The sequence below is a fragment of the Podarcis bocagei genome, assembly GCF_964188305.1.
Source record: "Podarcis bocagei genome assembly, chromosome: 3".
NCBI lineage: Eukaryota > Metazoa > Chordata > Lepidosauria > Squamata > Lacertidae > Podarcis > Podarcis bocagei.
In genome coordinates this window covers 37608663-37623593 of record NC_138127.1, presented here as the reverse complement: position 1 = coordinate 37623593, position 14931 = coordinate 37608663, and the positions used below count along the sequence as shown (strand labels likewise).

The window sequence follows — 14931 nt, the reverse complement described above, 5'->3', positions numbered from 1 at the left end:
TAATTCTTTGGAGCGTAGCTACATGTTCCTCCAGTTGCTGGACTTTGTCTTCTAAGAGGGCAGTCAACTGTACTTTTAGATGTATTCAAAAATTTACGGCTGAGCTGCCAGTGCATGCATTCCTGGAATCAGACTGCAGGAAAGACATTGAAATGTCACTCAAACACTGCTTGAAGAATTTGGATCTCTGCTTTGATACCCAGGCCAATTATTCATTCTCTATTTTGAAATCATCTATAAGTTTACATTAATCCCAGTTGGTGCCACAGAATTTGTTTTGTTCTGCTTCCTCCATAGAAGCTTTGGTAGGACATTTTACTCTCAAAAACAGAAAAATAAATGGTGAAGAGCAGTTATTTCGTTGAAAGGTTAGATTTAATATGAAGATCTGTGAATTTCCCTCCTATATTTATGTAGAATACTAATATCATTAGGCCTTCTCATTTTTATGTTAAGTTAATTGGAGGTAAGGGAAGGACCTAGTTAAGAATATTTGATCTGCCTTAATAGCTGGTTATTTCAATACAGTTTCAAAACATGCATAAGTTGCCAATGCAGTTTGAAGGAGATAGGAGAAATAATATTTCAGATTTATTGTAGCATCTCCTGTTACCCTATTCTGCCTTGCCACGCCTGCTGAGCATGTGATTTAAGATACCCAGTTAAGCTTACCAGACATATAATGCTACCTATCCAAGCTGAATACAGAAAGTTTATAGGACCCTTGGAAGAATATTGTCCCAAGGCTGATGTCCTGTGTTCAGCTTGTTGAGTCACCAGTTGTGCTGGTCTTGGCTGAACATTTATATGGTTTCCCAAGCATGCTAGGCTGCTCTGGGTTATATACAGTAGTGCTTGCCATCTTGAAGAAAGTAAATTAGAAAAAGTAGGCTTTGAAAACCATACTGAAAAAGATTCATATTGGAAACTTTTTTTAAAAATACTACTGTATATCATTTAAGTAACTAAACCAGTATAAATTTACAGAATAATTATGCTTCTTATTCCAATATTAAATAAACAGGAACTGGTTTTGTATGCATTTGTTATCTTTATAGCCCTTTCTCATTCTTATCCCCTTCTGCCATTTGCCATATTTTAAGACTTCCATTAATGGAAGGAAATTCCTTATTCTTGCAGCACACAACAGATCCATCACAAGATTGAAATTTGAGACATAACCCTTCATTTCTGAATGTTTAGTCATACTTGTAGTATGTTTGTTTATCAATTGCAACCACAGAATTGCTTTTAGTGGTGTGGTGACATCAGTCTATCATAAAGCCAGTGTTTCTTACTTGATAAACTGCAGCCAATCTTGTCATTTCATATTGTAAACCTCTAAGTAAACTGCTTAGAAATTCTGAAGATATTGCAATAAATGAATGAAATAAATAATTAGAACATCACAAGCTGCCCTTTCGGCTGATAGACTTTGACCTTATTTTTGCTGTATGACTCTATTGATTCCTTTCCCCCAATAATTCAATTTTGTTCTTTCAGTAAAGCTTTATATTGCTATAAAAAGAAATACCTCTGGCTTCCAAGTCATGAAATCTAGGTATAACTGCATATAGTAAGCTGTCTCTTGCTATCATTAACTGGAGCATCATAATCACATAGAACCTTTTCTTGGTTCATTGTCTAAAATAAAACTTCTGTACAGTATAGCTTTTTAAAATCTACAGTAGCTCCTCTGCAGTGTTTGTGTGATAACAGTATTAATAGTGTAGATTTATACACTGTGCAAGTTCCACCAAGTGATTTCTGCGGATTCCTCCATGCCGTGTTCCACATAATTGTAGATAATCCCTGGCCATTTGGCCAGGCTTTCTGTGTTAGGGTGTGTGTGAGGAAATTGCACAGGGCAAAAACGGGGAGGCAGGAACCACCCCATTGCATGAGCAGAGTTCTCTGGATCCAACCATATGTTTTGTTCAATAGCAATAATCCAGACATTCTATTAGTAAAGAAGAGAAAAAAGTGGGGGTGGGGGGAGCAGACAGTATAAATCCCTGTCTCGTTTCCCTGCCCAGTGTAAATCTATCTGAGAGAAAAGACAGGGATCATCAGCATTAACATTTTGAAAAATAATTTTGGAGCAATTCCTGCCCACCAAAATGTTCTAACATGTTTTATTTCCCTCCCTCCTTTAGCACTCCAGTTCACGCCTGAGTTACCAAAGCAACATTCAGGGATCTTCTCAGTCCCAGAGTACAATGGGCTATTCTACATCATCTCAGCAGAGCTCTCAGTACCATCAGTCTCACCAGTCGCACCGATACTGAGGAGAGCACATAGACGGTGTTAGAAAGGAATGAACTAGCAGTTGGCGGACTCCAGCAATATGAAGTTCATAACCATGAGAAGAACCAAAAATGCAAAACTGTGATGCAGATTTTAAAGTTAACAATTATAAAAGGAGAACTTTTATTAACTAATTGTTTTGAGACAAGAGACCTTTTTATCCTTTTTTTTTGCCATAAAGGAGATTCTTGTGAAGTTTCCCCTCAGCTTGCTTTCGCATGCGTTCCATTGTGGTTACTCGAATGAAACCGTCTGATCCGAACCCAGCACTTAAACTTCTTTAACCTATGGAATTTTTGAAGGATTCCTGGTGCACCTTTCTTGTGTTGTAGTAATTGCCATAAATCTTATCTTTTTCAAATCCCTTTACCAGGATTTTAAAGTTTTGAAACCTTGAACTCCCAGGCTTTTCAAGCTTGTATATAGTTAGTTTTTTACTAGGCAAACCCGTTTAGCTATACAGGTATAATGCACCTTTTAAAAGCACTATGTTATTTTCACAGGATATTACTGTTTTGCTCATGGATGTCAAGAACAGCAGATTTTACTGTTCCAGAGTATTTTATTATTCCCTTTTTTATTAGTCTAGTTTTCAGATGAGGTCTTTAAAAAAAAAAAGAAGAAGAAAAGAAAAGAAAAATATACAACCCAAGTCTCTGCAGCAACTATTACATGTTATGTGTTTGGATTGAACACCAAACAGAAGATTATGAATGTTTGTTTTTATTATTCAAATGAGCTCCCGTAGATCATTTGCCATTATCTTCCAAGTGGGTTGACCTAAGCTTTGCTTTAAATTAAGGCATAACAGTGAAGTGGAAGGCAAACTCTTCTGTGGCTCCAGCAGGACAAGAGTATGCCATGGTGTCTTCTCTAGCAGTTTTTCATACATGCAATGGTGTCTTCTCCAATGTTTATCTGTTTTTCGGAACTCTGCCCTAGGAGTTTAGCATCAACTAGAAAAAGGGCAAACAAGGAGACTGTGCTACTACTTTGGGGGGCTGTCAAGAGGGACAGAGCATCTTTTTAGTATATGTTTTACCTTCTAAGTTTTGTTTGTTTCTGATGAAGCTTTCCTTTGCTAAATGTGGATGGTTCTGTAACTTGCAGCAAAAAAGGGCAAAATGTGCTGTGGCACCTTAAGAGACTAGCACATTTGTGGCATGAACTGCTGCCAACTTGCAGGACACTTGCAATCATGAACCTGGACAAGCCATTTTTATTTTTTACTATTACTAACCTTCATTATCCATTTGAACCAGATCAAATATTGAAGTTGTTGAGCAATGTCTTGAAAGTGCTTAGCCTTCTCATGTGGGAAAATGCATGTTTTGCCATCTTACCACTGCTGTGATTAACCTAAATTGGTTAAGTGCTGGGTAAGTGAGGCTGTACTGAAACGACTGTTTTCCTAAGGTCAGACATATTGTGGATGTTGGTGTATTGGATAGGCAGCTAACAGAGGGGATGTCAGCTCATCACCAGAGCATAATACTGGAGAGCCATTGGGTTGGATCTAAAGATCCACCTATGGAAGGGGTAGGCAGAAGCTGACTATCCCATCCTCTCCCCACTAGGTCAGAGCACCCCTGAATATTCTCCTCTGAGGATCATGGCACTTAGCTGAGTGGGGTGGTTCTGGAAAAGGGGTCCGAGATGGAAGAGGGAGCTCACAGAAGCTCAGACAGAGGCATCTACTCATATTTTAAGGGGTGCTCCAAGGGCTACTGGGTAGAAGAGGGGACAAGAAAGTCATAGGTCATAGAATTGTTGAGTTGAAAGGGACCACAAAAATCATCTAGTTCAGTTCCCTGCAATGCAGAAATATTTCACCCAGTGTGGGGCTCAAGACCACGGTCATGAGATTAAGAGTCTGAAGCTATCCTTCAGTCCCCTTCTGCCTGATCGCTTTCACAGGTAGATCTGTATATCAAACTCAGTATCAAGTACCTGTGATCAGAGACCATAATTTGAGACATCTCCCTTTGTTTTGTTTTTCTAAGAGGCCCAGAATTACAGCTAGTAAAAGCTGTATATCTTCTGCAGTTCAGCATCTTGTGATTCTTAGCCCAACCCCCACCCTGGTCTCTCTTTAAAAAAAAAACAGGTGTATTGCCTTTCTGAATATGAAGATAGGCATAAAGTTTGTCAGCAATGCTTAGTGAAACGCTAGATGGTGAGGAAGTGGAGCTGAATATGATTTTCAAAGGTTAAATCTTGAGTGCCCATTAGTGGCTTCCCTTCCCCATCACTAGCAAAAGCCAAATACATTGTCCAACATGTCTGCTAATTTGCAGTATTTATACAGACTGCAGAATCCAGCTTTTTCTTGTGTGGAATTCAGGTTACCTTGGTGCAGAATGGTTTTAGCTCCTCTGACTTTATTGCACTAAAATGGAAAAGGCATAAATTTTAGAATATACATGCAGCACCCTGTATTTGTCATAATAATTAATAAAGAGGTACAGGGAGGAGCCAGTTATTGATATATGCATTTATAAGCATTTACATGGTATAGCAGGGGGTTTGCAGATTTCAGGCTTGTTGAATCTACTTTACTTTTTACTGGAACCCCAAAATCTATCAGCCAGAGCCATATAGTTAAAATTAAAGGAAGAGTGCCTTTGAGCATTCTGAGCTTACAAATGTGTTTTCTGTACCAGGACAGGACTGAGCTCACAGTCTTTTCACACAAAAGTCTACTTCTGGTTAACATTTCACAAGCTTAATGTGTCTGGGAAATGTTGTATTGTTGTTATTATTAAACAACTGGTAATCACAAACACTTGCTAATCTGCTCTCTACATCTCTACCAATAGATCCTGATCTACCTTCTGCCTACCCCTGCTGTCTAGCGGGAGCTCATGCTCACTCTGTGTTCTGATCTGAATTGATATAAAAATCACCAAATCTTTGCACTAAGATTGCAGTAAGCTAACAAGGGGATGGGCCAGTTTTCTTGAGGGAGGAACTATTTTAATCCCACGAGTAATACATTTATCCTATCCCAGGACTGTGTGTGATTCCACTTTAAACTTTAAAAGGTCAGCTCATGTTAAGCTCAGTTGTCTAGTCACTGACATTGTTCCATTTGCTGTTGATACCAACTGGCTCTCTGGAGAGAGCCAAAAATTAATTTATCATAGCATACCCATAACAGGGGGACAAAACAAAAAGTATTCCATTTGATACAAACATACATTTATGCATCATGTATCTTACACTAGTTTTGTTTTACTGAAGTAATGTTTCTTTTGCACCAGCTTTCAGTGAAAATGTTCTACCGGCTCCATGTCTTCCTGCACCCATGCTAATGTTTGGTGAGCAGTTTAGGAGATTTAACTTTATTTTTATTGGCTTGTGAATTGCTCATTTTCCTCTACTCCCTCTGTTGCTCTGTCCCCCAACCTCCCGTTTGCTACAGCCCAGCATCTGCGGCAAGCTCTGTCCGAGTGTGGGTTCCTCTGTGCATGCAGTGTGACGACCTGTCTTGAATGTGCTTTATCTCCATGAGCTTCCAGTCCCCTAGAAGGATGGCCATGATCGTTGCCTGTACTGACGATAGTTGCAAATTGCTTGCTTGCTATATACCCCACTTCCCCATGCTGTCTGTACACACAAATGTAGCTGTGCTAAGTAATACTTCATGGCCTTCCAAATAAGCATTGGCAGGGGAATAGATGAAAGTATAGGTTTACACTTCTGAAATGTTTACTGCACTCATTCTGTATTTGTATTTTGGCTTTTTGGGGCATACTTGGCCTATTGCAGTGAGCTGTATGTGTATAATAAATGAGTGTCTCATGTACTGCAGGGCTAAGGTGAGGTAGCTTTGTTTCAGGGGGAATTTCATGAAACAAAAATGTAATGTAAGACAAATCATATATTGTATGTTATGGAAACACAGAACATGGACATTTTCATAACTGTGCAGCTCTGTCAACTCATTCTTACTAGCATGTGCAGCTTTGACGTCACCTATAATAAGTTTCTCTTTCCTATCTCATCGGCTCTTAGAAGTGGACGTGGAATCGACCTTGGTTGGTTTCTGTCTTGCTACTTTGGGAAACAGCTAGCTGCTCAAGCCTCATTCTTACAATGTTGCTCTTCTCAGCTTTCAGAGAAAAGGAGCAAAGAAATAGGATTAGCAAAGCAGTGATGAAATGTATTGGGAGCATAGACTGCATAATGAAGGAAGACTTTTGTGAAAGCTGCAAGTCCTGCACTCTATATCTGTGACACTGTATCTTTTCGGGTGGGGCTGGGGTGGGAAGGATGGGAGGACATCCTGAGGTTGGGGAGGTGGAAGCTTGAAGTATTTGATTATGTACGATATTTTATATAAACATAATAAGCTTAGTTCCCCTTCATAATCTTCAGTGATGGTACTTAAGCAACATTAAGCAACGATAACTGTTTTAAGATAAAAGAAACATATTGTACATAAAGTCCATGTGTAATCGATATGTTTTGCCACACAAGAACGATGTGTATTGCTTTATGGGGGGAAAGTCCTTAATGCACTGTTATCTCCTAAATATTTAGTAGTAAATTAATACTATTTAATTTTTTAAAGAAAATCTGTCTTGTGTAGACACTAAAAAGTATTACACAATGTGGACTGAAGGTGTCCCTTTTTAACAGCAGTTTAAATAATGTTTTATATCTGTCATGTAGTATGCTTTTAAAATGGTTTTTAGTTGTATTTCCTCACTGTGGAAGGGTGCCTGCCATAAGTTTTCTTTTATATATAATTTCACATATTCATCTTCTATTCTTGTGTCTTTATTATATAGTTCTGTGTCCTCTCTTATGCAACTTCAGCTCAACAGTGATGCCCCACGTATGGCAGTGTACTTTATAGTGGCTGCTGAGTTTTGCAAAATCCAGATTTGTACTCTCACTTCTTGGGATTTCATGGGGTGCTCAAGCTAGGATAATGACGTTCAAGTCAACAATGTAGGGGAGTCCTAGAAAGTACACCTCCAGCCCCATTGAAGACATACACACACATAAGGGCCTTTCCTGCTTCTGTCCGGAGGTCAGCCATTCTTCCTTGCTGTCACCAAGCATTGATCTCAACTGGCTATGTTGCTGAAGTGAAAATGTAAGAATCTGGCAGCTATCTAGCAACTGCCGAATATGCTTAACCTTGAACTAGCGCGAATGTGCTAAGTGGCGCAAATATAGGATAGGATGTCACTGTGGGAGTCCAGTTCTTGCTGCCACCCAGCTCACCTCACCTCCTGCCCTGCAGTGGGAGAGGCTCAGTACCAAGCTAGAAACGTCCACCAACTCTGCTGGGCAGTTACAAGACACTGAACTGTCAGGCTTTGCCCTCATAAAGCATTTACTGTTTTCATAATGTCCCAGAAGACTGTTAAAACTATGCTTTTTGTTCATTACATCATTTTTATTTTTTGTTGTAATTAAATTGAATTGCTTCAGTGTGAATTTTTTAAACAAAAATAATATACGTTTGTAATAATAATAAAAAGTTGAAGTCAAGCAGCTGTGTGATGAGACATGTGTAAACTTTGGGCTTCAGTGTAAACAGGATGAATTCCACAGACCTGAACTGTTGTTTGATTTAAGACCCTTCTAAAATCTGCCTCGGGAATTGTGCTTAGGTGCACATTACATCCCTTCTCAGCTGTTCCTTGGAAGACAGTACCAAAAGATCTTTTGTATGTTGAATCAGTACCTTTCCATGCAGCTATCACTCCTCATGCAGCCCCTTCACTTCAGTACTGATCTACCTATGATTGGGTCCATATGGTCCTGAGGCAGGGTAGGAGGAGAAAACATTTCATGGGCTTAGCCCCTTAGATGCTACAAGGGGACGTGCCATGAACCTATGCCTGAAATCTCTGTAGGTGGTGTTTCTGAAGCAGGGGCCTGGGAGCTAACTGCAATGTGTCACGCTTTTAAAAATCTAAATATATCATTGCTAGGTTGCCTGCTGTGAATCTGCTGTTGGCAGCTTCTGTTCCTGTACGTGTGGCCCACATCTCCCCACCCTCTCTTTAAAGCACTGGTTCCCCCTGGAGACGTGAATATAATTGTACTGTTTAAGTGTCATGAGACTTGTCTGCATGAAGGCATTGTTTCCATAGTGCCATAGTAAGACTCGTGATCCTTTTCCTGGAAAATCTCTGGGTTCTCCATGCAGGTTTCCTTCCCACAGCACCCTGGTTGCTTGCGTGCAGCTGGAAGTGCTATGATCTCTTTCTATTTGCCGTGTGTGAGAGAGTGTGTGTGAAGGAGTGTGTGAATGTGTGCGCAACACAGTTTTAAACCACATCACCCCGAAGGATCATGAGAAATGAAGTTTATCCCTCATGGAGCTATAATTCTCAATACCCTTAACAAACTACAGTTCCCATTATTCTTTTGGGAGGGTGAGATGCTTTAAATGCATAGTGTTGTGTACACAGCCTATGTCTGTACTTGGTTGGGTCAGTCAAAGGGAGGTAGGTGGACGTTGGAGTTTTCAGGGATGGGGCTGGTGTACTCTGATGTTAGTTTCATATTCTGTTTTTGCAGCTCTTATTTTTTCAGATTTTTCAATAATTAATAATAATAATAATAATAATAATAATAATAATAATAATAATAATAATAATAATAATAATAATTAATAATTTTATTTATATCCCGCCCTCCCCGGCCAAAGCTGTCTAATATTGCCAGTTGTTGCGTCTGCGATGATTAGGGGCTGCTTATACAATTCTGGGGGGCTGAGTCGTGCTAATTTTGTTGTTTTTTTAATGAATTTTTTTATTAAGTTTTAACAATGCACATTATAAAAGGAAAAATACAAAGACAAAGACAAGAGAAATATAAAAACACCACATACATACTACAAAATACAACAACACAAACAATCACAAAGTTACAAAAATGCATACATTAAAAACTAATAATAGAAAAGAAAAAGCACATATAGAAAAAACACAAAAATTCCCTTTCTTGATTTTATATCTTAATTTCACATATTTTCCTGACTTCCTCACATCCCCCGTTCTTGTATCCCTTTTAAAAGTTGGTTCAGCAAATTCATAGCCCTTAGTTTATCTATTGTTAATTGTTAGTTTAATCTTAAATTTTATCTTGTTGCTAGAACCCCCACTGTTCATTTCAATGTCCTCAACATTCAAAAATTTTACAATGTTTCTGCAAATAGATTTTAAATTTCCCCCAGTCTTCTTCCACTTGCTCTTCTCCCTGGTCTCGAATTCTGCCAGTCATCTCCGCCATCTCCATGTAGTCAATTAGTTGCATCTGCCAGTCTTCCACGGTGGGTAGATCTTCTGTCTTCCAATGTTTTGCTATAAGAGTTCTTGCTGCTGCTGTAGCATACATAAAGAAAGTTCTATCCTTCTTTAACACCGATTGGTCAACTATGCCCAGGAGGAAAGCCTCTGGTTTCTTCAGAAAGGTATATTTAAATACCCTTTTCAGTTCATTATATATCATTTCCCAGAAGGCCTTAATCCTTGGGCACGTCCACCAAAGGTGAAAGAAAGTACCTTCAAGTTCTTTACACTTCCAACATTTGTTATCGGGCAAATGATATATCTTTGCAAGCTTGACTGGGGTCATGTACCACCTATACATCATTTTCATAATATTCTCTCTTAAGGCATTGCATGCCGTAAATTTAATTCCGGTGGTCCACAACTTCTCCCAGTCAGCAAACATAATGTTATGACCTATGTCTTGTGCCCATTTTATCATTGCCGATTTTACTGTTTCTTCCTCAGTATTCCATTTCAGCAGCAAATTATGCATTCTCGAAAGTGTCTTTACATTGGGTTCTAGCAATTCTGTTTCTAACTTTGATTTTTCCACCTGGAAACCATTTTTTTAATCCAAGTTATAAACCTCTCTTATTTGAAAATAGTGTAGCCAGTCTCGCACCTTCTCCTTAAGCTTGTCATAACTCTGCAATTTCAATTTGTCACCTTCCTGTTCTAGAATTCTGAGTCGTGCTAATTTTGGGGAGGGTGGTCGTTTAAACATTTGCAGACCCATGAGGAGAGCCAAGGCAGTCCAGTGTGGGATGGCCACTTGTACTAAAATCCACGTAAAGAGCCTAGGGTCAAGATACCTGCTGTTTTGAGGGAAGGCAAGTGGCAAAGACAGCCTTCCCCATCCTGGTATATTCCAGATGTTTTGAACTACAGCTCTCAGCACCCATGACCATTGGCCTTACCAACTGGGCTGAGAGGAGCTGGAATCCAACAACATCTGCAAGGCACCAGATTGGGAAAGGCTGAGCTAGGAAGTGGAAGTACTAAAGGATGCTGGGATCTGAGCCACACTACTTTGGAGGACTCCTTTGAGATGGAAAGAGAGAAAGAAGCTGGCAGAAGGAGCTATTGGTGGGCAAAAATTGTTATAATAGGCATCTGGAAGAAGGTGTCTGATATGCAAGGAGCACTGAGGATGCTTGAATCCAGATACAAGGAATAGTTTCCATGATTTTCGATGCACAAGATTGATCAGTGTAGGATATTTGGTATGGATGGTGTGTTCAGTGGAGACCATGTGTCAGGGGTACAGGGACAGAGGCACAGGGAAGGCAGGAGATGGAGAGCGATGGGGAGGAATCCCAGGACAGCGAGGAAGAAGATGACGATGACGCAAGGGATTCCATGAGTCTCTCCAGCGAATCAGAGGATTCCCAGAAGGGGGCGCCAGTGGTCAGGGCAAGGGGAGCCCCAGGGGGAGAGTGTCAGGAGCGGGGGGCCAGCAGGGGACCCCAAAGCGGCAGCTGGGAATCAGGGCCGGCTTCCCCACCAGAGCGCAGTGAAGGGGGGGGGAGGTTCCAGTGTGTCAGGGGAAACAGCTCCGGCAGCAGCGAAGGAGGAGGGCTCAGAGGAAGCCATTCTCCCGGAAGGGGAGGAGGGCAGTGAGGGGAGTAGCATAACTGTCAAAAGGAAGGTTAGAGGTTGGGCGCGCGCGCCAAGTTCAAATGTGGAGGCGCGCGGAAGTACAGAAAGCCCGGGGGAGGAGCCAGGGCCCAAAGCACGCAGGAGGGGGGGAGAGCAGTCTGAGGATTCGGCGTCAGGAGAATCCCGAAGAAGCGGAACCCCAGCGGGCAGAAGGACCCTGCGGAAAAGGAAAGAGAGAAAGAGGTGGAGCAGCGTAAGCCTCTTAAACTGGTGTAGGGGGGGGCGGATTCAGAGGGGACTTCTACCGTCTAAGGTTAACAGACGTGGGGGCTGCACGCCTCGGTTGTGGAACTTACTATGAACTGCAATAAACATCCTTGTATATAAGAAGAACTTGGCGTTGGGTCTTTTGTGAGCTGAGACCTGAGGCAGCCCTGACACCATGTGACGAGATACTTCTGAACAGGTAATATTTAGTAGAACCTGTAGAGACTTTCTTCTTGTTTTATTTTATTAACCTACTCCTGCCTTTTGGCCTAAAGGATCCTCATTTTGAAACTAATTGGTTATTATCCTACTGTTGATGAATAGGAAACTGGAAGCCTAGGAAGACCTAATGAATTTCTTTCAAGCCCAGTAATACTGGCTTGGCCCAGTCGGGGCATGCTGTTATTGTTTAAGATTATTTTCAGATTTACAAGTATATTTTCAAATGTAGATTTTCTATGAAAACAAACTTCCTGGTCCAGCCTTTAATTAAACTGGATTCCATTCTTTGTATTGCTGTGGATGGGATCTGTTCAGATCAGCACAAGTGTGTGTGTGTGTGTGTTGTTTTTTAATTACATGCAGCCCTCGTGTACAGCTGAAAATTTGACCGTCCATCAAATGTGCTGTTCTCCTGGCCAAATTAGCTTTCAGGCACATCACTGTTCCATATAAATGCATTTAAATGCTGCTGAGAGAGAATGAGCCCAAGCAGTGCTTGGCAGAATATTGTATTAACTTGGGCGATGAATTTTCTTCAGTATCTACCATGCTGTGCAGGAGTGCTGCTGCAAGGTGTAAATCTAGCTGGGTGTGTGAGTTTGGCGGACAACCTTGCTTCTTATCTTCTCCAATTAGTAGTGGGGAGGGAAGGGAGCTGAAATTCTGTGAAATATATATTGCTCGCAGAAGATTGCTGTTTAAACAGTCACAGGTTTAGCACAACACAATTCAGTAATCATGCTAGTTTTATTGGTAGGAAGTGGAGGTATAGCTACCCAAGAAGCAGGGCTTTTTTCAGCCAGAACACACTGAACTCTGTTCCAGCACCTCTTTTTCTAGGGGGGGAAAAACCTGCCAAGGAGTGTGAGGTGTGAAAAGGCCCACAACTCATCCTAAGAACTGCCCTATATCAGTGTTGGAAGTTTGCACAAAAGTTAGCAATTTTTTTGTATCCCCACCCCCATATATGTTTCTAGATGCGAGTCTATAATAGAAGAAACTGCTGAAAGGGTCAAACAAATCTCTTTGTTAAGTTACTGGCTCTGCCAAGCCTATTAAACACCCTTTTTACATGACTAAAGAGTTGGCCATGTTGCCACAGAAACAACTAACTAGTGAAGCCTCTAGAAGAAAGAGGTAGGCTTTCACCTCCCACCTGCGTGGATGTCATTCTAGGGGTACGAGAAAAACACTCCAGGAGCTGGTCTGGTCTGGTCAGGAGCTGGGAAGACTTGCTCTCTGTGTTGAAACCATAGCTGTGAAGACAGCCTGGAATCCTAAGGGGAAGCAAAATCGGTTGCAGTGTTAATGCAATTAGATCATTCATCTTATGCTCATGTTGTATCTATGTGTAATTAAAACCATGCATCAAAATGACATCACAGGCTCCAGTGAACTTTATTCCAAGAAAGCTGAACTTGTAAGTGCTGGCACCCTTGAAGGTTCCCCAAGACAGACAGACATTGCTGTCCTCTGGGGGGATACAACCATTGGAAAGCGTGTTCCTCTAGCACACATTTGAACTAAAAATTAATAATCTGATAACTTCTAAATCCTCAGGTAGCACAATAGAACTTAAACAGCAAGTGAGAACTGCAAGCGGATCATATGAACTATGTATGGATCCACTTGCAGTTCTCTTTTGCTATTTAAGTTGTATAGTGCCAGAGGATTTGAAAATTATTATCAGATTATTAACAGCTGCAGCGATGGCAATAAGCTATGAATAGAAAAAAAAAGTTTCCCACCTATGGCAAAGGGTTCCTATGGCTCACAGACAGCAATTCAGAACCTTTAGGATAGCACTGCCCACGGGAACAGCAGGCAGGATCCAATCATGTGGATTTTCTCCAGGGAAAGGAGCTACTATGAGTTTAAGAAACAGTACAGTCGTACCTCAGCTCCTGAACGCATTAGGAGTCAAACGTTCCGGCTCCCAAACGATCGAAAACCAGAAATGAGTGTTCTGGTTTTCGAACATTCATTTGGAAGCCGAACGTTCAACGGGGCTTCCGATTGGCTGCAGGAGCTTCCTGCAGCCAATCAGAAGCCATACTTTGGAAGTTGAACCGACTTCCAGAACGGATTCTGTTTGACTTCTGAGGTACGACTGTATTACAATTGTGCAGGTTGTAGATGGCACTGTGAAAGAGAAGAAAGCAAACCAGGAAAGCCAACCCTTGCAGATGACACCAAACTGGGAGCGGTAAACAATGCAAATGAAGACAGAATCAGGATTCAATATGACCTTAACAGATTGGAGAACTGGGCCCCGATCATACAAAATGAAACTCACTAAGGACAAATGTAAGATTCTACACTTAGGCAGGAATAACCAGCTGCACCAATATAAGATGGGGGACACCTGGCTTGCCAGTAGTACATGTGAAACAGATTTAAGGGTCTTGGTAGACCACAGTGTGATGCAGCAACAGAAAAAGCTAATGCTATTCTAGGCTGCATCAATAGAAGCATAGTGGAATGATCAAGGGAAGCAACAGTCCCGTTCTATTCTGCCTTGGTCAGAGCGTATCTGTAGTATGACCAGATCAGGGCGCTACAATTTAAGAAGGATATTGATAAGCTGAAACGTGCAGAGGAGGATGACCAAGAGTCTGGCAACCAAGCCTTTTGAGGAATGGTTGAAGCAAGTGAGTACGGTATGTTTAGCTGAGTAAAGAGGAGAATGAGAGAAAATATGATAGCCATCTGCAAATATCTAAAGGCTGTCACATGGACGATGGAACAAGAATGTTTTCTCCTGCTGTGGAGGGTAGGACCAGAACTAATGGATTTAAGTTACAAGAAAGGACATTCTGACTAAAAATCGGGAAGAGCTTTCTGACAGTAAGAGCTGTTTGATAGTGAAACAGACTCGCATAGGAGGTGATGGATTTCCTTAGAGGTTTTAAAGCAGAGGTTGGATGGCCATCCAGCATGGATGCTTTAGTGTAGAGTCCTGCATTGTAGGGGGTTGGACTAGATGACCCTCAGGGTCCCTTCCAGCTCTACGAATCTATGATTTATTCTTGTTAACTTCACTGCTGCCATATTTTTGTATTTCTCTGGCTGCTCAGCAAACAGCTTTATAAGCTTCTCTATTTTTACTGGCCCAACCTACTCCAAATATTGGCTAGAGTGGTATGGCACTTTGGCATGGATTGTATAACAAGGCATCTGACCAAATTTCTCCAAAACAAATTGTGCTTTTACTTAAGGATTTAGATAAAACACT

The 14931-nt window shown here is 41.1% G+C and overlaps 2 protein-coding genes across 7 annotated transcripts in view; one reads left to right on the top strand and one right to left on the bottom strand.

Annotated features, from left to right (window-relative positions):
• Positions 1–7815, top strand: part of CDK19 (cyclin dependent kinase 19) — an 82636-nt gene extending 74821 nt beyond the window's left edge. Inside the window, 1 exon segment of the mRNA XM_081186726.1 lies at positions 2157–7815. Coding sequence (XP_081042852.1) covers positions 2157–2288 — 132 coding nt within the window. The 3' untranslated portion in view covers positions 2289–7815.
• The window catches only part of LOC308583082 (uncharacterized protein), a 60523-nt gene that overhangs the window by 15519 nt on the left and 30073 nt on the right, over positions 1–14931 (bottom strand). For 4 of the 6 annotated variants that reach the window (XR_014006036.1, XR_014006037.1, XR_014006038.1 and 1 more), the window contains one exon: positions 12853–12973. Coding sequence is in view for 2 of the 6 variants with exons in the window: in XM_081186759.1 (XP_081042885.1) it covers positions 12853–12973 (121 nt within the window). In the remaining 4 variants the exon portion in view is untranslated. Of the gene's footprint in view, positions 1–11659; positions 12974–14931 lie in introns of those variants that run through there. The other 2 variants (XR_014006039.1, XM_081186758.1) reach the window with 1 other exon arrangement.